The 22,140-nt window shown below is 40.5% G+C and overlaps 1 protein-coding gene across 1 annotated transcript in view; it reads left to right on the forward strand.

Annotated features, from left to right (window-relative positions):
- The window catches only part of GluProRS (Glutamyl-prolyl-tRNA synthetase), a 399,755-nt gene that overhangs the window by 192,272 nt on the left and 185,343 nt on the right, over positions 1–22,140 (forward strand). The window contains exons 14-15 of the mRNA XM_068230702.1: positions 9,994–10,246; positions 21,745–21,972. Coding sequence (XP_068086803.1) covers positions 9,994–10,246; positions 21,745–21,972 — 481 coding nt within the window. The remainder of the gene's footprint in view (positions 1–9,993; positions 10,247–21,744; positions 21,973–22,140) is intronic.

The raw sequence follows: 22,140 nt of genomic DNA on the forward strand, positions 1-22,140 counted from the left end.
TCATATTTTACTAGAATAACTTAATGTAAACATTATCATAAAGCATCAATCATGGTCGTTTATTTTTACAAAGTCTGTTGGTTCCAATCACTACGGCAAAAGAAACTTACTCGAAGATGCAGTGTTAAACCAGCGTCTCATAAACATCACATCCGTGGGCGTAGCAGTGGAGTGTTGCTCAACGTAGCGTACGGCAAGTTCTGAATGTGACACTAGTTGTTCATTGTGGTCTTCTTCATCGTCACTCTGTTCCTCATCAACTCCAGATTCTTTCTCCACCATAGCTACAAGTAGATTTTCTGGCACGTAAAAGAACTTCTGCAGGAGAAAATCCCGGCACCTCGGCGTCTCCGGAAACTGTAAAAGTAGTTAGCAGGACATAAAACAAATAACATTATTATTAGAAAATACTTTCCGGTTAATCCGAACAGACTCCGGTCCCAATTAGTTCGGATTAACGAGACTCTACTGTAATTTTATTCGCACAGTCACTCATGTTGTTTTATAATTGGGCAATTCTATGCACATAACATTTTAATCTGTGTTTTAACTGGACTTCATGTTTCATATTTTAACATTAAAGATTGTCAAGGCGCCAATACGCCACGTCACAAGATCTAAAGACTTTTTATTTACTTATTTCAACGTGTCCGCACCTTATTTTCATTGTTTGTATGTGTGACTGAAGATGTCCCATAAGAGGACGAAACATGTATCACGAGTATAGTCCAGTGTAGTCTTTCCAATAAAGACAATTACAGTATTGTAAAGGTGGAATTATAATTTCAAATTTTCACAAGTTGTCATTCTCTTTTTGTTCAATCAGGATATTTCTAAGTTTTAAGTTTGTGTGGTTTTCTTTTAAAATATGTAGATTTGGAGATTAGTCCATGGGTTCTGCAAATTTCTATGAGTCTTTGGCCATTTCTGTTGGTATATTTATGAGGAACCCGCTTTCCTACTACATCTCAATACTTCTTTTCCTTACCCAGTTGTGCATTACAGTCCCCTATAAGGATCTTGATGTTATTCATATTTATTTTATTCATTGTCTGATCGAGGAGATCCCACAAATTATTGACTTCTTTGGAGATTTTTTGTTAAGAAATTTTTTTTCCTTGGTAGGGTCATGACCATTTATGATGGTGTTAAGTTTGTTTGTGGTTTGTAACGTTAGAATTGCAGTTCTCGGTGAGATGGCTTTAAAAACATTTACGGAATCTATTATTTTCAAATTTACTATAAATCCTGTACCATATTGGGGGCAATGTTTCATGGCCCTTTGGCCTGGCTTCCCATTGTACACTCTATAACCTTGAGATTCAAATGGATCTTCCGTTAAATTTCTAATTTCTTGGAGCCCTACCACAAGAATATTTTGCTTATCTAATTCATCTACGAACTTCTTGAGCTTTCCAGTTTCCAGTAAGAAGTTTATATTGTGCGTCACAATGTAGTTAATATGCTTATGTTTGATTCTATGTTTCTATGTTTGGTTATATGTATGTATTTTTGAGTGGTCAAATTTGTCGTCTTTTAGGCGACTACCCACCAAATCCGATGTAGTCTTCTCCATCCTTAAGGGGTTGGAGGGTGGAATTCTTTTAGTAAAAGACTTTTCCATATCTGACTACTTTATGTGGAGCAAGCTCCGATTTACAACTATGGTTGTTAGCCGCAGAGGATATTTATTCAGCCGCCACTAACGTGAATCTGACACTGTTGGTGTACCGCCGCTAACATGTGGAACCGTCGTACCCTTTATTGCCTCAAGATGATTTTCTGGCTGTAATTTTACGGCTTTAAGCTAACCCCCCTTGTTTTTCTGGGCTTGGGACCGGCAGCAGCAACTACTGAGCTACTCAATCCACCCAGCAGATACTGCAGGCAGAGAATTTACTGATTAAATCTCAGCCATAGACGCCGAAGAGAGTTTCACTTTACTCTGCCTGCCTTCCAGTAGGCCAAGAGTAAAACAGAACGTCGAAATTGACGAGCAGACAGCCAGATGGCGTCAAATTGAAATGTCTGTGCACGGTAGCTGAGCCCATATGATTTTTCTTCTTCTTCTTCTGATTATTATTGGCGTATTCTCCCAATAATGGAAGACGTTAAGCAAACAACTCAATCAAGCTTTCTTTGGGTTCTTCTTGTTCTTCCAATAGGCTTTCATTCTCTCTGAGAAGGCTTGTTTATGTTCTTCCGACCATTTCGGTGTGCACCGTCCTTGCTTTGGTTGCTCTGATGTAACTTCCCACTTGTTGACTTTGTGTCTGAAGGTGTCTCTTTCTAAAATGTCTGTTGCACATATGTTTGCGCTTTTGAGGTCCTTTCGAAGTTCATCCAGCCAAGGTGTTGAATTCTTAAGTGAGCTAACATAATTTAATATTCTTTTTGACAGTCGATCTTCTGGTAATCTTGTTAGGAGTCCAAAGAATGTCATTCGTCTTTTCTTAATGTAAATTTCAATGTTTGAAACTTTTTCTGTTGTTTTGATTGATTGTAGCCTGTAACCATCTTGGGTATATCTTGCTCCTAGGATTTTCCTGATGATCTTCCTCTCTTGCTTTTTTATTTCTTGTAATTCTTGTTTACTGTTAAGTGACAATGTTTCACTTGCGTAAAGGACTGTTAGTTTTATGACTGTTTTGTAATGCCGAATTTTTGTCTGTCTTGACATGCATTTTTTGTTGTAGATGTCTTGAACTAACCCTAATGCCTTCTTGACTTTTTGGAGACGGTTTTGCTGTGAGATCTTCTCAAGGCCTGTCGGTTCGATGAATTCTCCGAGGTATTTAAAGTACGAGACCCGGTCGATTTTACCGTATTTTGTTCTCAGGCTCGTGATATCTGTCTTTGAACGGAAGAATTTAGTTTTCTCAAATGAAATCTGTAGTCCCACTTTTTCTGCAGATTCCTTAAGTATCTCAAGCTGCTTGATGGCAGTCTCCTCATCCTCTGTTAAAATCACCAGATCGTCCGCAAATGCGAGGTATGGTACGTAGAGGTTGTTTTTGGGAAAGCCCAATCGGATCGGTTTCCACGATTCAAGTTTCTTGAGTTCCTTCTCCCATTCTTCCATAACCTTGTCTAGGACGACGTTGAACAGAATAGGAGAGAGTCCATCACCTTGTCTCACACCTGTTTGAATGTCGAAGGGTTCTGAAATTTCTCCCATAAATTTCACTTTAGATTTTGTGCCCGTTAGTGTTTGTTTTATGAGTTCTAGGGTTTTGGGATCTAGTCCTCTCTCCTCTAGAATTTGGAATAGTGAGGGTCTGTCTATCGAATCATATGCCTTTTTGAAATCTACAAATGTGCATACTGTAGGCTTTTGTCTGAGGGCTCGTAGTTTAAGTATGGTTTTGAGGTTGAAAATTTGTTCTGGGCATGACCTGTTTGGTCTGAATCCTGCTTGAAATTCTGATAATTTGGGTTCTAATTGTTGTTGTGTTCTATGCAAGAGACAGGCTGATAGTATTTTGTATGTGACTGATGCAAGTGAGATTCCTCTGTAATTGTTTACGTCTAACTTGCTGCCTTTTTTATGTAGTGGATGGATTAGAGCAATCTTCCAGTCATCCGGGAGCTTTTCGGTTTGCCAAATGTTTTGGATTATTTGTGTAATTTCTCAGAGTGAATTTGGGCCTAAATTTTTCAGAAGTTCAGCTACAATTCCGTCTTCCTCTGATGCTTTGTTGTCTTTAAGTTTCTTGATATGTGAATAAATTTCTTCCTGAGTTGGTGGTGACGAATTTTCCGGTATGATTTCTGGCTGTACTTTCGGGAATCTCTTGGGTTCTGGACAACTTAAAAGCTGTGAAAAATATGTAGCTAATTCTTGGCAGTTTTCCTTATTTGTCAAGGCTAGTTTACCATCTTGCTTCCGAAAGCAAAGGTTCTGTGGGGAATATCCTTTAATTTGGTTCGCAAAGGTCTTGTAGAAATCGTGTGTGTTGTAATTTTTGAAGTTGTCTTCAATTGACTTCAGTTGGTCATTGACGTATTTCCGTTTATTTTGTCTTAAAATCTTGGATACATGCTTGTGAACTTTGAAGAATTTCTTCTGTGTTTCTTATGATTTGTTACAATTGTAGTTTTGAAATGCCTTTTTCCTTTCTTCTAGTGCGGTCTCACATTCTTGATTCCACCAAGGATGTTTTGGTTTCTTGCAAAGTGGGATTAGGTCCTTCGCCGTTTCGATGATTTTAGTCTGGAAATTCTCCCAGCTCTCTGCAGGTCGTTTTTCCCATTCTTCTGAAATTTTAGAGTCCTTGATTTTGTGTAGATAAAATTTTGGAATCACCGATGTTTTCCTGTTGAATTTCCCTTTGGGTGTGAATTTAATTTTGATTCTGCTTAAATAATGATCCGAATCGATGTTAGCACCTCTGCGCACTTGCACATCATGAATTTCCTTTTGGTAATCATATGATATTGCCACATGATCAATCCGAAATTCTCCTAAATGATGGATGGGTGATTGCCAAGTTTTTTGCTTTTTGGGATTCTTCCGGAGTGATGTTGACATAATTTTGAGGTTATTTTGTTGGCATAACTCAATGAGGCGTGTGCCATTTTTATTGGTGAATCTGTGGGCTGGATAGTCTCCCACTGTCCTCCTGTATTTGTATTCCCTGCCAGGCTGTGCATTAAAATCACCGAGTAGAATTTTCACATCATTTTTAGGGATTTTGGCCATTTCTGTTTCAAGTTCTTCCCAGAATCTTTCTGTTTTTTCAGGCTCCTTTTTATTGTCTCCATTTGTTGGTGCATGCACATTAATAAAGGTGTATTTTTTGTTTGTATGCCTGATTCTTAAGGTCATAAGCCTATTGTTGATGGGTTTCACCTCTATTACTGAATCCAAAACTTTTTTGTCTACACAGAAGGCCATTCCTAACAATGCTGCTCCTTTACCAATTTTCTTGTTTGTTCCACTTTTGAAGATCCTGTAATTATTGTAATCCATCGTTTCTGAATTGGTGAAGCGTGTTTCTTGTAGGGCCAGAATTTGAATTTTCTGCTTTGTAAGTTCTGTTGTGAGATTGTGCAGTTTTCCTGTTTGAATCAGTGTCTGAATGTTGAATGTGCCAATGAAAGTGTGGGTCTTTCGTGGAAGTTTATCAGAGCACTCCGACTTGCTCTCTCGTATTCGCCCAAGCTCCCCAGAATCCGAATGCTTGGTTGCCACTTTAGAGTGGGTGGATTGTCCACCTGGGGGTAATTTTGTCTTTACTTGTACGAGTCATGTCTGCTTGTAAGCAATCTTCTAGCTTTCGCTAGTGGTGTAGAACCAGGGATTGTTAGTTCCTGGAGCATATTTACAGCCGCACCTCTGGTGATCAGACGCTGACCACTTGCCGCTTGCTACAAGTCAGATGCGAAGTGGATTTGATTCGGTTCTTCTGCCCTCTCTGCCATTGGGATATGTCCTCTTCTGCCGTCGAGGCCGTTGACCATTTCTCTGTTTACCTCAGTTGATCCGTGGGTGCTTATTTGCCTAAGCCTTATTCACACCTGTCCTGCATATCTACAGGAGCTTCCCCTATCAGCCATATGGGACGCGCCGTGTCGGGGTTGAGGGCCCCCACCCCAGTGCCTTACGCAGGGTTATGCCTAGCTCCTACTCATTTCAGAACCAGACCCCCACGTAAGCTGACCGGGCACGGTTATTATTATTATTATTATTATTATTATTATTATTATTATAGAGAATTTACTGCTGCTAATACTGTCACTACTACTTCTGACTAAACATTCTTCTGAATTGTATAATATTTCAAGCACGTTACTGTCAGTCAAACCACGGCTGGAGCTAGCCATTGATCGCGGCGCGTCACACGGACTGATGAAGCTGCAGCGAAACCAAAAGCACCAAGACAAACCTGAACAAGGGGAATGATGAAACAAACCAACTTGGTATTGATTTCAAATAAAAGGTCGAGACCTAGTCTTTCAAACAAGATATATACCATACACAACTGGTTCCTGATACCTACGCAGAGCGCTGGTGGAGAGTTATGAAACTATTTCAAGCCAAGAAAAACAAAAAAACAAATACAATAAATAAACCGCAGTCTGAGTGTATAAATAGAGCAAAGTTCATCACGCGTAAAGACAAACGTCTCGGATCATGTTTTCTGTTTTATTTATTTATTATCGTTCCGGCCATCTATGGACCACGTTTTACAGTCTTTACGTTATTTTTCACCAGTCCTGACTTCACATTCTGCCAGTACTTCTTCATCTTTGCACTGACTTCTTTCTTCTGTTCTTCTGTGTAGGTCTTCTTCTTCTTCTCCTTCTTCACAAGTTCTTCCCCAGTCTCCTGGAAACCGTTGAACTCCTTCACTTTCTGTCTAAATTTGTTTCTGTCCAGTACATCCTCTTTTTCTACTCCTATCCTGGCCAGGTCGGTCCTTACTTCCCGAAACCATTTTGGTTCCGTCTTCCTTAGGCTGAAGAAGCTGAAAATCCTTTTTGTCAGTCGGTTGGTGTCCATTCTCTGTAGATGTCCATAAAATTGAAACCTTCGCTTTTTCATCAATACGACGACTTCCTCTGTCTTCTGGTATAGTTCTTTGTTGGGTCTAAGTCTCCTCTCCCCACCATTCATTTTCGGGCCCAAGATCTTCCGGAGCATTTTCCTCTCTTTCTTTCTGATGTTCTCTAGATCTCCCTTTCCAATCATGTCCAATGTTTCTGCTGCGTATAAGCATTCAGGTCTGATGACTGTGTCCAGATGTCTTAATATGGCTCCATATGACAAAGCTTTCTTGTTGTAGGTGTCTCTAGTGAGCTGATACGCTGTTTCCATTTTTCTCGCTCGTTCTATCAGAGCTAGCTTCTCTGATCCATTCTCTTGAACTATTTCTCCAAGATACTTGAAGCTCTTTACTCTTTTGACTTTCCCCTCTTTCAGCTTTAACATTTGGGGAGCCTCTTTGATGTTGGTCATAAATTCAGTCTAACTGTATGATATTTGCAGTCTAGTCATTTCTGCTATGCTATGGAGTTGTTCCACTCTTTTCTTTGCTATTTCTATGTCACTGGAAGAATGAAGCAGACAGGCTTAAAAAAAACAAGAGATGATTCCTCAGATTTGCTTGAAGAGAATTTATCCTTGCACAAACAAGTATATTTTAATGAACTACGTTTCTTATTTTACAACACTGATAACCCCCAACATTTCTTCTTGGAATCAAACCCATTTGTATTTCGATAACTCCTAACCTCTTCGCGCTACAACAATAAAGGCAAAGTCGTGTTTGGGTCTATACCGCCGACGTCAAGTGGTTGTAGGTTGTTTAAGGCAGGTAGAGAGAGAGAGTTAGTGTGTGGCACGAATACAACCAGTAATGAGACACGTGGTCTTACTTGGCTGGGTATCATCGTCGGCTGTAGCTCTTGTCCGAATATACATATTCTTCAGCACTTTACATTTTTACACTCGCAATGCTTTATGAATGTGTTTCATATGACTTGGTAGCCCAATATTTGCATGAAACATATGTCCACACAAGTCACATGGAATCGCTGACTGAGCTTCTGTGGTTGTCGTTTAGCCTCTTTGTGACTATGTTGTTCCTGATGTAGAAACTATGCGGTGCCAAAGTGTACAATTCTCAGCAAGCATATCTCAGGATTGAGTTTTAATTCCAGCTCTTTTCATAGTATGCTTTACCTGATCCTTGAAATGCCTCTAAGGAACTCCATGAAGTCTTATACCGGAGCAGAGTTCACCATACAGGAGTTGATGAGGAAGTCTGGTATTACTCACATGATGGACTTGCCCTATCCATCTTATCCTCTTAATATGGGAAATCTCTGAAGTACCTAGTGCCCTTGAAAATGCCACTATCATTACTCTATTAAAAAAAAAAAAAAAATGATCTTAGTGACAACTGTCATCATCATCATCATCATCATCATCATCAGTTTTCCACTCCAGTTGCCCGGGTGTGGTTTACGAGCACTCTCCACTTCTGTCTGTCCATGTACCACTCTTCTCTCAAGACGACATCCCAGCTGACTCCTCTTGTTCCTATGTCCTCTTTCACTTGGTCCAGCCACCTCTTCCTAGGTCTTCCTACCGGTCGTTTTCCGGCCACGACTGTGTGTAGCCATTGTTTTGCTGTCCTTCCATTGTCCATTCGTTTGACATGGCCAAACCATTTCAAACGGGCCCTTGTCACTTTTTCATTCAGGGATGGGTACACACCAGCTTGCTCCCTTATTCTTTCATTCCTTACCATGTCCCTTTTTGTCTTCTGTACCATAGTTCATAGGAACTTCATTTCTGCGGCTTGTAGTTTGCTATCCACTTGTTGGGTTGTTGTGCAGGTTTCTAGGCCATATGTTATTATGGGGGTGAAGTATGATTGGAATAGAATCTGCTTTGATCTTAAGGGAAGTTGTTCGTTCCAGAGGAGGTTCCGAACTTGATGGTAAAACTGAGCTGATTTTTGAATGCGGTTGTTAATCTCATGCTGTATTCTGTTATCACTTGAAATGATGCAGCCAAGATATTTATATTGGTCTACTGTTTCCAGCTGTGTACCTTCCAGCATTATTTTTCCTTTCTTCTTCTGCCTGTTGACAGACATAGTAACAGTTTTCGATTTATTTATTGTTAATCCGTGTGCTTTCAAATGTTCATTCCAGGTGTTCAGCCTCTGTTGGACTTCCTTCTCTGTATTTCCCCAAATGACTACATCATCTGCAAATGCAAATGCATTGATGTCCATATTGTTCTTCTGCTTAATTTCTTTCATGACTTCATCCATGACAGTCATAAAAAGTAATGGTAAAAGGGTACTGCCTTGTTGCACTCCTTTAGTGGTTTGGAACCAATCAGAATTACAACTGTAGTGGTGTATAATTGTCATCTATAGCTCAACCGCCTGCAGATTATTTCTGAGAGGATCCTACCTGAGTCGCAATGCAGTTTTCGAACCTCCAGAGGCATGACATATATGATCTTCTGTGAAAGGCAAATCCAGGAAAAGTGCAGAGAGCAAGAGCCTCCTTTATACCTAGTGTTCTATGACCGGGAAAAGGCTTTCAACTCAGTCCCAAGACTAGCTGTGTGGTTAGTACTGAAGCACTTTGGCTGTCCACAGCATTTTGTAGTTCTGGTCTATGCTCTTCATGATAAGACATCGGAGCAATTCATTCATCAAAATATTATTGATCCATTTCCAATCACTCATGGATTGAAACAAGGATGTGTGCTTGCTGCATCACTCTGATAGCATGGCAGCGAATATGGAACATCTACAGACAACCAAGATGTAAAGATCAGCTATCATTTCGATGGGGGACTGTTCAGTCTAGCTAGACTTCAGTTACAGAATTACAATATGCAGATTATTTTGGTATGATCGTTGTTTGGCCAAGTTGAGGAGCGGTATCCAGCAGTGGGACCTCGTCAAGAGGTGCCTGTTGGAGTAAATTATTCTACACTTAAATCTGGTGTGAAACCAATTTTAAGGAACAGAAGGAACTTTTAATTACATCGTCACTGTCCTTTATTACGTAGAACTTTTCTATGTCAGATTTATTCTGACTACATCATATTATATCAAGCGACTGTCATATAATGATGTTTCGGCATGCGCCTCTTTTAATTTAAAAATGTATCATGTGAATATAGATTTTGCTCACGTTAATGCGTTAATTTTGAGTTAAAGCCATTTCTAGACAGCTGAAGTTGGGCTAATGTGGCCGAAACATGTCCTGTTGCTCTAATATGATGTGTTTACAACTTTGAATTGTACATAAACGTATATGTATTGTCTAGGTGGAATCAGTGTACTAGTTGGTGTTCTGTGTAACGTTACTCCTGGGTATTTGGGTGTGTGTTGTTTTTGAGGGGCCCTTTCTGTGATTGTGATGGCACATCTGTAGAAGGTAGGTACAAGTTGGAGTCAGTGTATATTGTGTAAATGTGTGTTTCATTTGAACAACCATTATACATTGTGTGTGCAGGTGACATCCACTGCCAAGAACCAGGCCAAGGCTGCTGCCAAGAAGGCTGCTTCGCCTGCTCCACCTGCTCCCAAGGCATCCTCGAGCCCTGGCTCTCGAAATGATCTCCTTGACAAGATCGCTGCTCAGGGCGATAAAGTGAGGACTCTGAAGACCAACAAAGCCGAGAAAAGTGTCATCGATGCTGAAGTGAAGGTTCTTATTGCACTGAAGGCAGAGTTCAAATCAGTCACTGGTCAAGACTGGAAACCAGGTAATGACATACTGCTGGTATTTTGCAAGTCTGAAATTTCTTGCATGTGATTCTAAAGTTCTTCACTACTAAGAACTGTCACATGTATATAAAGTTCTGTGCGATCTGATCTCAAGAACCACAATACAACATTGATGTGGTTTTCACATTGTCTAGAGCACTGCGAGTTCCCGCTACTCCACACCCTCTGAAGGGAGACTTGGAGCGACCGACACAGAACAAACAAAATGTCTCGGTTATTTGGGTAGCATATACATGTGATACCAGTTTGAGAGCTTCCCCCAAGTGATGGTACCATGAGTTGTCTTTTGTTTTTAACCTGGAAGGGTAGTAACTCTTAAGGGGAGTATGAATGCCTTATCCCACGAATGTTAAATTAGCTAAATTCATGACCCATTTTCTCCAGAACTATGAGGGTAAACCAAAAAGTTAGTTACATTTCCAAGTTATGGCCATTTATGAAACTACCACAGCTATGACAACATACAACTAAGTTGACTTTTCCACATAGTCCCCAAGAGGCTGTAAACATTTCTTGGAATAGTTAACCAACTTTTCGATTCCGGATGAGTAGAAACCACCTCCAGTGCTATTTAACCACCTGGAAACAGCTGCTTTCACCTCCTCATTATTTCAGAATCGGCGTCTACCGATATCCTTTTTCAGCTTATTAAACACGTGACAGTCGCATGGTGCAAAGTCTGGACTGTATGGAGGATGTGCCATACCTCCCACTTGAAACGCTGCATCAGTTCAGACGTTTGGCGGGCCGTGTGAGGTGTTGTGAACATCGGTGAGCAGATGTGGGACCCATCTTTGACACAGTTTATGAAATCCAAGGTACTGGTGAACAGTGGAGAACACACTGCCATATGAAATGTTTAGCATGCTGGCAATTTTCTGCGATGTTCTGCGCCATTCTCTCTAATGATCCAATCCACACTGTTATGATTTGCAACGGTGCTGGACATTGCGGTCCTGTCTTCGCGATATTCGTCCATGAGATCCGTGCGTTTAGCGTCAAATTGCTTACACCATTTTAAATACCTGGGCGAGAAATTGCACACTCGCCATATACAGCCGTGATTTCACACTGAATGTACGTGCAATTGAGGCGTTTAGCTCATATAAATCTGATCGTTGCACGCACCTCCAATTTGGAATGAACATCCAGTTGATGCGTCAATGAGCCTAGCCCGCTCTGCACACACAACACGGCAGGATACCACACCAACCTTCCTATTGGACGTGTCAGCAATTATGGTAGCTTGCTCTTCATTGGCCCTGGTCACAAGTCACAGCATGCTCTCGCAGTGAGCTAGTGTAACTTACTTTTTGATTCGCCCTCATACTTAATGAAACTTTATGAAACTTTTGTAGATTACTTGTACGTGATTCATGTACATACTCCTCTAGTTTGTTTAAAGTACATATTCTGGGAATTATTTTATTTATTTTATTTATTTATTGTCTTGTTTTATATGGCGGGACTCAGGCTATGAAGCCTGCTATTCTGTCCGACCATACATACACCTACATGAAGAGTTAAATATACACTAAATTATCTACAGTTTAATATCTTAAGGTAGCAATTAAATGTTTTAGTTAATCTAAAACTTAACTATGATCTAATCCTACTATGTTATAAGAAATCATTATTATTTATTAACCAGGTTTGACAGAGTTTCTTAAAGCGGAGGTGGTTTGACACTCTCCTAATTTCAGCAGGTAGGGAATTCCAAATTCGGCTGGCGGCGACTATAAATGATCTACTGTAGCCAGTTGAGCGGTGAATGGGAATGCTTAGTACTGCGGTGGATGATGATCTGGTAGGAATACTAGAAGGTGATGCTAGGTAATGGAATTGTGTGGCAAGGTATTCAGGTGTGTTAAGGTTCAGTATACGATGTAACAGGGAAAGAGTGTGTAAATTTCGTCGCTCTCTTAAGCGTAGCCATGAAAGCCTAGCAAATGCGGGAGAAATATGGCTAAACCTTGGTATATCTGAAATAAATCAAACGCATGCGTTATGTGCCTTTTGGAGCTTGATGGAAAGTGAGGCATTCAGGTTACTGTATACTACGTCACAGTAGTCGAATATTGGCATTACCATACTTTGGATAAGCAGTTTTCTTACATTTTGGGGGAGTGAGTTTTTTAAGGGAATGTAAGGAATAAAACACTCGCTGACATATACCTGTTACATGATCGTTCCAACTAAGGTTTTTATCCATTATCATCCCTAAGTTTTTAACTGTGTCTTTGAATTGTAACTGAGTGCCCCTTAATGTTACTGAGTGGGTATGGATGTCTGTAAGTCGTGCGTGGGTTTTTTGGGTAGCTAAAAGAATACACTGTGATTTTTGGGCGTGCCTCTTAATGTTACTGAGTGGGTATGGATGTCTGTAAGTCGTGCGTAGGTTTTTTGGGTAGCTAAAAGAATACACTGTGATTATTATGATATAATTTTTTCTTTGAACAATTTTTCATTAATTTGTTGTGCATTTTACTACAAACATGCAAGCTATCTCTACCTTCTAGAGGTTTAGAATCAGAAGACTACTCTAAATGAACTGTGGAAAAAATCAAGAGTCTATCTCTTATAGTTCCTGAAAAAACTTATTGTTTGTCTGAGAAAAATAAGTTAAGACACAAGATCAGTAGTACACTAGTACAACAGCACAAAGAATGAAACAGTTACATGTGTTATACCAAGAGTCACTGTCTTGTCAGTCCTACCAACTTCTGCAGCACAGCTTCCACTAGAATTTAAATCAAACCACAACCTTGTATATCTTATGATTCTTGAGATATTAATTTTTAACATTACAATGGTTTATGAAATCCTAAAAATGCCGTATGAAATTTATTAAAATAAAATGAAATATACTTCCGCTCAACCAAACTTAATAAATCATACACCAAATAAATCTGCAAATTTCAAATAATGTGTCTGCATAAAAAAACAAAAATTTTAAATTTTAAACAAAATGGTCCTCTGAAGCTAGGAATACACTGCGAGCCTCCCTCGCACAGACCTTCCAGGTCACAGTGACTGGTGACTTTTTGTAAGTGTAGAGTTGTGTGCGACGAGCCACGCCAGCTGCTCGCAGACTTCCAAAGTGTTTCGATCGGATTGCGTCTTGTGCACGAGCAGGAACAATGCCGTCCTCAAAATGTTGGTCCTAGGAAGAAACTATGGAGCTCATACAAACAGTACAAGTGCCATGAGGAGTTGTGGGATGTGCAATGTGTCAGTTACAAAAATTGTCTGAAAAAATTGAGTATAACAAGTGTTCTTCCATGTAATGTTAAAACAATCAGTGGTAAACTAGCTAGAGAACTATGTAACTTGACAATTGAGATGTGCCACAATTTAAAGGAAAGAAGACGCCTACCTGAGTGGGTTCGAACCCCACTGTCGGCAGCCCTGAAGATGGTTTTCCCCGCGGTGTCCCATTTTCGTACCATGCAAATGCTGGGGCTGTACCTTAATTAAGCCCTTTCCTGTCCCATTGTTGTCATAACATCTATCTGTGTCAGTGCAGCGTATAGCAACTTGTATAAAAGTTTAGACATGATGATCATTTCATTAGTATCATACCTTTGAATCATAACAAACCAAATATTGCTCATATCCTAAATTACATGACATTGTAGGAATACAGTATTTCTAATGTGCAAATTACCATATAACAAGGGAAACTATGTCTTTCTTATTTAGAATGCTACAATAAAGAATAGTCTAATAAAGTAATTGGTTGTAAAACACAATATGATTGTTCTGGCTTGAAGATCATCTATGCCTACTCAAATATCTGTGTATTCATTTGTTTACAACAATCTTAAAATCATCAGGACACATGCATGGGTTTGGTAAAATAAACTAAATAATTCTAGTTCTTGTAGAGTTCCTTTTCCAAATTTGAATGATTCTGGTAACAACAATTATTGCGGCACAAGCATAGTCAAACTCATGTTGCACTAAGTGAGTAGCAGGACAGTCTGACCTAATGTACAAGCTATGACAAGAACTGGTGTAACTGTACCAAGGTCAGCTCGCTTTGAGTCAGACGGTAGTGCAAGTTTTGTCAACGGTGTACGTGCCAATGTACGTTGCTTGTGTGAGATATATCGTGTCATGGCCACGCTGCAAGCGATGAACAAGAGCGAACCAAGCGTATTTTCTAGAAGTCTGAAGACAGTTACGAGATGTTCATGCAAATTGGCAGGCATACAGATGATTGTTTCTTTAGACGTTTTCTTGTTTGTCTTGCTAGTGGTTTAATGTCTCGCCAAATGGACGGATTTTTTTGTGATGATGGGATAGGAAAGGGCTGGGAGTGGCAAGGAAGTGAGCGTGGTCTTAAGTAAGGTACAACCCCAGCATTTGTCTGGTGTGAATGTGGAAAACCAATTCCAGGCTACCAACAGTGAGGTTCAGAGCCGTCATTTCTTGAATGCAAGCTCCCAGCTGTGCAGCCAAGGTAAGAAAGTGTGATATGGAAAGAAATGTTAGAAAAAAAGGTGTTCATTGAATTAACACTCACCTTAACATGTATGGAGAATTTAGTCTCGTGTGCAGGCAACTAGGGACCTTGCCTGGTTGTTTTAAAGTTTTCTACTCCCCAGCTCAGCTACATAGCATATAATAAGCTAGATAATGGTGAATATCGCCATTACCGTCCGCATACAAATATTCTTCATGGTGATTTTTTCAGAAACTGGGCCTTGGTGCAATCTAAAGAAAAGGGAGTAATGTTCTCATGCCAGTTTTAAAATCCTTACCAGTGCCATTCCATAAACACACACTTGAATGAACAACAGATATTAGAACACACTGCTGCTGTCTGTTCACAGAGAGCAGCGAGCGAGCAGAGTGGAGACTATCGTTACATAGGTTTGTTAAATCTTTCCCTTCATTTCCGCAACTTGTGGTTCGAGTTGTCTTGCCTCAAAAACTAAAGGTTTCCACCTATTCAATACTATTTATTGTAATTCATGTCTTGCCGTAAGTTGATTTTGACTGGCGAAGGTCTCTAGCAAGACAGAAACTAGTTTCATGAAATATATATAACAATAAATGGAAACCTTTAGTTTTTATTTTACATTATATTGCTTTTCAATACGCAATGATATGAAATTTATCACCTATGATTGTCTTGCCTCGTTAATGTGGTACGTAGCGATAGGGCTATCATAGGATTTATATGGTGTCATCTTAGATTTCAGCGGTACTTGTTTATCCTATGGCAGTTTTCTTCATCATTTCATCATTTTCATTTTCCAGCTCCAGTTTCCTAGGTGTGGTTACAAGCACTTGCTGCTTCTTCCTGTCAACATGTAGTTTCTGTTCCTTTATGTCATGTTGCTCATCTTCCATACCTATTTTGCAAATGTGCACTCAGTGTTCTCCCCAGAAATTTTCATCAGCCGAGAGGCAGGAATGAGTAGCCAGCTGCTTGAAATTTCAATTCATTCCCCTCAGGGCGTTAACAATAATATCAGACGGTTAAACATTAACTGCAGAATTGAACTATTTTAGTGTTATTATCATGAACAAGACATAACTTGTAATGTTCTAATGCTCTAAGGCTTAGGCCTACCACTCGGTTGCTGTGGACACGTGGACTGCCAGACGGGTTTGTGACATCAAGTGGAGTAGACGGCTCGCGTGCAATTCAGACCCAGACCCCACTTGCGCATGGCACTACGTGGTGGTCAAGCTAAACATTTGATTTCCGATGTAATTGATGCAATTTTGCTGACAATAATAAACCATTTTCCAGTATTTATATTTTAATTTGGAGCACCTGATGACTCAAATATGTATTAATATTATGTAACTAGCACATATCGCCATGCGGTCTGTAAAAATGGCAGGGCGGTGCGCCCGGTCCTAGGGAAGAACACTGGTACCTCGCTTGTTGAACCGCTGGGTTTTGATCTTTGCCCAGTATTGTTGTATCTTCACCTGGTGTGGCTCCTTTCTTTCCTCTGACCAGAGGGACCTTTCTTATTCAGAGGTTTTTCTTTAGGACTTGTCTCACAGTCAGTCTGTTTTGTAAGTCTGTCAGGCGCAGTTCTTTTATGTCTTCAGTCTTCGTCAGTCTGGTCCTCCAGGCTTAGTTTTGCCAGAAGGTGGACTTTGATCGTGTCTGCATTCGTCCACCTCTGAGCTGTCTTCCCCATCCACCTCTAAGTCTGGCTGTGCAGTTTGGGTTGCGTAGCTGTGAGCTTGCATTTGGAAGATACTGGGTTCGAACTTCACTGTCTGTAGCCCTGAAGGTGGTTTTCCGTGGTTTTCCATTTCCACACCAGGCAAATGCTGGAGCTATACCTTAATGAAGGCTACGGCCGCTTCCTTCCCACTACAAGCACTTTGCTATCCCATCGTTGCCGTAAGGCCTGTCTTATGGTATTGTAAAGGTGGAATATTGACTTAACCTTAAAGTATACGTACGACAATACGGACTTTACGATGATATTTATTTTATGTAAGGCCTGTCTGTGTCGGTGCGACTGTTTTGTTTGTCTGTTCCATTCAGTAAGTGGTTGAAATTAGTCTTTTATCACTTTCCTTCCTGATCAGTTATCCATTATCTTCAAGTGCCTTGCTGCTCTCCGCAAGTTTCCTTTTGCCTTTGATCATGCTGTATAGCAACTTCAGCATCTACTATCTTTTTCCAATTTCTCTTCTTGAACTATCCTTTTGACTTTCAGGGTACACATGTTCAAAGTCTTTGGTCTTTGCCTCATCCCTTCTGAGTTCTGATTTTCTTTTGCTCTCTTATAATTTTTTTTTTCCCTTCATGCATTTTCCTTTCTAATGACCACTCTTTCCTTGTGCTTTCTCACAGACTTCAGCCCACCTGGTGGCCTTGATCATTAAAGTGTCATGTCTATATGATCTGACACTGTGGTTAGCTGTTTCCAGTCCTGTCGGCCGAAAAAGTTTTGCCTATCAGAATATTGGCCAGCAGGGTAGGAGAGGTGGTGGTATACAATTTCTAATCACTAGATTGCGTACCAAAAGTTGGGATTAAAATTCCAAACCTCTCCGCAGTGTTTGTATGCAGTGAGGGCATATAATTTTGTTGATGGTGATTTATCCGTCGGATGGGGACGTAAAGCTTCAAGCAGACCGCTTGGTGCTATTCAATAGGAGTAGGCTATGTGCTGGCACCCTCTCGCTTCCTGCTGTCATATATCACATCGTTCATTTCTCTGAGGAGGTTGACATCTGGTCGTAAAATCTCGCTACAAAGATTCATCTCACTACATACCCGACCCATAGAGAAAGGAGACAAGCATTGTACACACAAGACTTCAGTTGCTTCCGTCGCCAAGACATTTTTCAGTCTAGTCTGGTCTCGACTCATCGGTTATCCTATCCGTACTTTCTTGTCTGCTTTCTGAAGCTCCCATATGATGCGTGAAAGTCTTTCAAATCTGTTACTAACAAGTGGTATTCCAACTGTGTCTCGTGACCTTGTGACTGACTTTCCACGGACCAGGCTGTTTTTCTTTTATTTTTTTTCACCACCATCACTGAAAGGCATAAAATGAAGATAATGTTCACCACCAAATAGAAGTTGAGGAGATGTTCCCTGTGTGTGGGTTTTCATCGCCTTCTCGTACCCATCCCTGTCTGTCCTGATTTGTGCACTTTTGGTTTCCCATGGAGATGGCTCTTTCTACACCCTTTAGGAATTGGGTTTTATCATTCTGGTTGCATCTGGTCTGTGCCAGTGTTAGCTTCTCTTTCTGCGTTGTTGTTCTATTATTTGTATTGTAATTAACACTATAAATAATAATCATTTGGCTACAGCTGCCATTTAGACTGTCTGCATGTCAGTTTTGACGTGCTATTTTACTGTGGATCTATGGCCAACTTTTAATTAGTTTTGTCTGGTCACCAGAGATTTTGAACTGCCGACATTGTATGACATGGAGTGTCGAACTGATGTTTTTCTGCCCTTCAAAAATCCAATTGCGCTTCTTCCTTTGTCTTCCTTCTTGGGAATGGTTGGTAGTTGCTCTCCAGGCTTCTCAATCCTCAACAGGTGTTTTCAGCAGTGTGTATTTGTGACGTCCGATATCTTTTATGACCTGGTCAGTTTGTTAGTACAGCATTCAACTGACTACCACAAATAGTCTTTCTTAATCATAACATCACTACTTGGCTGGGCGAGTTGACCGTGTGGTTAGGCATGCACAGCTCCGAGTTTGCATCCGGGACATAGTGGGTTCGAGCCCCACTGTCGGCAGCCCTGAAGATGGTTTTCCATGGTTTCCCATTTCCACACCAGGCAAATGCTGTGGCTGTACCTTAATTAAGGCCACGGCCACTTCTTTCCCACTCCTAGGCCTTTCCTATCGCATCGTCACTATAAGACCTATCTTTGTCGGTGCAATGTAAAGCCAATTTAAAAAAACTTAAGCACTCAGACCAAGCTTTGTGTGTAGAGGAAAGCTATGTAATACGAACACTCCTTTATATCTTGTGAAACTTAGACGTCTTGCAGAAGGTGACTATGAGACCTGCCTCAGAGTCACACACTCTTTACTTCTGGCCGGTGGGTCTCACGCTACATTGTATATACCGGAGCCTTACTGCATGTCATTCGCGGATTATGCTTTCATACTTTCATACTTTCTGGTTCATTTCTACAGAAGGCAGACTAACTTCTTATTACGTGTGGCATGCAAGGCGTACATACGCGGATAATTAAGAAATTATTCAGTATGCGTGTCCCATGTCTTAAAAAAAGCCTTCTATATAAAAAAAATACATACAAATATTAGAAAGAAGAGAAGATTTGGTTTCTAACAAGTTTGATATAAATAATCAGTGCAGAAAAGATTCACAACTTTTGCTCAGTTACATCTGCCATTTATTTGGTTTTGTGTTTCTTCCATTACAGTTTCGTTTCCACCAATATCAAATTGAGGATATCATTACTAATTAAACCTTTGAGTATCTTCATAACATTGCCTTCAGTCAAAACAAACAATACTTCATAAAGATCGGTGAGGTCGCCACCAGGTCACAGAATGCGTGGACGATGAAACCCACCAGGCGGTCTCAGCCCATAATGCACCTTAATGGCTCAAGGCGTTAACCCAATCGCTTCAGCTTTAAAGGTCCCGCGCGCTCGCTTAGAAATTAGATACAAATCATCCTCGGTCAGAACTACTTTGCACCGCAATAAATGGAACAGCAACCAGAATTTTCACACACAGTTTTCAATGAAGCATTCAAAAGAATGATGTTAGAACGGAGATTTTGTGTGGTAAATCTGGAAATATTTTTGCTATATGTAGAGGCACTTCACACTACTCATTGTCTCTTGAAAAGGTGGAGTCTCAATACATTTATCTTTGCTCCAGTATGATTGTGTCTGAGGCTTACGAACCTGGGACATCAGAATGCAGAGGGAAAAGTAGGCCTTAATTTCATCCTCATTAGTGTCAAACCAATTTTGATTGTCTCTTTCCGTGTGGGTTCGATAATTGTTTCACAGTGTAAATGTTTGTTTCCCATGCAATGTTGGAAACGACGGGGTCCATAACCTCCAAGAATACAGACAACTCTGATACAGAATATTACAGTTCTCCTGATACCCCTGGAGAGCCTGTAAAGTGGTGAATAATTGTTTGGCTATCTCTATTACTAATCCACACTCAGTCACTGTTTTGGTTTCGCACGTAGGCTTTAGGTATGATTTCACAGTCACTCGTATCAGTTGAAGTGTCATTTTCACTTGTGTTATCACAATCGCTATCACTGTCTTCCAGTGTAGAGCACTTTCTGTTAACTCTGCAATAGCATTGCTGTCACCTACCTCTACTACACTAGGAGAGTGACTAACACGTGATGAAATGTTTGTGCTTTCAGAGGGTACAATTAGGAAATAAATAACGGTGTGAGTTCTTAGAAGGAGAGCTGTAAGCAAGCCACATTGCTGTTCTATTCATAGAAGTTTGCAAAAAGGAAACCCTTGCAAGAGTGATGAAAATATGAGCTAGTACATATGACTCGGCACGGTGCGTGAATATCTTTCATTTGACTTTAGGCTTGGTCAATGCTCGTGTGAATGTCGCATCAAATGAGTAGAGTGGGTTGAGATACACTGTATAACAGCATCTAACATATACATTAGAGTTCAGGTATCCCAGGATTATTACTTTGTTCTTAATGAATAAACTCTGAAAGCAATACACATTCATCAACGTCGGGAGCTGTGTCTCAGGAGAATCCCTAAGGTTAAATGGTATGAGCAGCAAACTGAGGTCTTGTGTCTTTCAGATTGATGATCCTGTCTGGAAAATAACCCCTACTCAGCTACACCTGTCACAAAAAATAAATTGGTGGTAGGCCTGTTGTTACTGCAAACAGTAATGTGCGTACCTATACACTGATTCTAACCTTGACCAATTTTGGAATTGTTGAAATGATGAGTGAAGCTGCTGAAAACAATGGTGTCAAATGAGTGCCTGAAGAGACCCACACCGAGGGTTTGGCAGTGCGTTACATTGAGCAGCAAGCGGAAACTATGTGCTGGCGCGATCTTGCTCTTCTAAAATAAGGCTCGATTTTAAAACAAAAGACTGGACAATGACTGTCAAATTTAATTCTGTGGTTCTTTTAATCTTGGTAATTTTGGCCTTTATGTTTACTGAATTGTTGACTTTTTTTCTGGACTGAATAAACATATATTTATACATTATCCTATCGTTGTTCTTCCTATACAATTTCAGCTTTTATAATTAGAGTTAGGTCAGCTCTAATTATCTCATATTACAGGGGCTCTGCTATAGTTTCATTGAGTTCAGCCTCAACAGGCAAGACAGAACTGTGTGAGAGTGTTGACTACAACATTGATTCCTTTGGAACTCAGTAGCTCAGTGGTTAGAACACATTATACAGAGATTCCTGGGGATCGATCTGCGGTTATGGTAAGGTGTTTAAATTGGTATTCTTCTCCTTAGGCGATGGTTACGCGAGTTTGACCCGGAAGCTGTTGGTGCTGCTGGATCACAAACAGTTTTCCAGGCTGGTGGCTAAGGGGTTCATGTTTGACATCAAGAAGGCCAAGTCATCGTTCAGCTGCTTGTTTCTTGGGAGACATTCTCTTAAACGTTTCGATGTGCAGGTCTCTATTGCTTGAGTAATCGGTATGGTAGGTGCAGTGTGGACATTTGGCAGATGTGGCTTAACCACTGCAATCTCTGATCTTGAATCGATTGTTGGTTAGTTTCCACACTTCACTTTGATGGTTTCGTTACGATGTCGGTAATGTAGAGAGATCCCGGAGACGCCTCATTTGGAACACTTCCAGTCAACTTTTAGCAGTGTCTGTGTTTAGAATGATAATCTAGAAGTTGAAATATGATGGAGAAAATTTAGTTTTGATAATTACGAGTTTGGTATTAAAGTAAGTAATTGAAGAACTTGGCATGAAAATAAAATCTGCCAACCTGTTTGCTTACAGGAATGGTGAGCCAGTCGGTGGAGTCTCCCGCAGACTCTACACCGCCCACTCCTCCCAACTCTCCCTTGGGGCGAAACGATCTCCTTGCCAAGATCGCTGAACAGGGAGATAAGATCAGAGCTCTGAAAGCTGGGAAGTCCCCGAAGAGTGAGATAGATCCCCTGGTTAAAGTGCTGCTCTCTTTGAAGGCTGACTTCAAGGCTGTAACTGGTGAAGAATGGAAACCAGGTGAGTTGTTGCTAAATATTTCACCTTCATCATGACGCGCAGGTCGCCTACGGGAGTCAAATCAAAAGAGCTGCACATGGCGAGTCAAAGTCCTCTGACACTTTCTGGGACTAAAAGCCATACACCATTGCATTATAATTTTTGTTATTATTAATGTTCTAGGAATGT

This window comes from Anabrus simplex, chromosome X (assembly GCF_040414725.1).
Source record: "Anabrus simplex isolate iqAnaSimp1 chromosome X, ASM4041472v1, whole genome shotgun sequence".
Classification (NCBI taxonomy): Eukaryota; Metazoa; Arthropoda; class Insecta; order Orthoptera; family Tettigoniidae; genus Anabrus; species Anabrus simplex.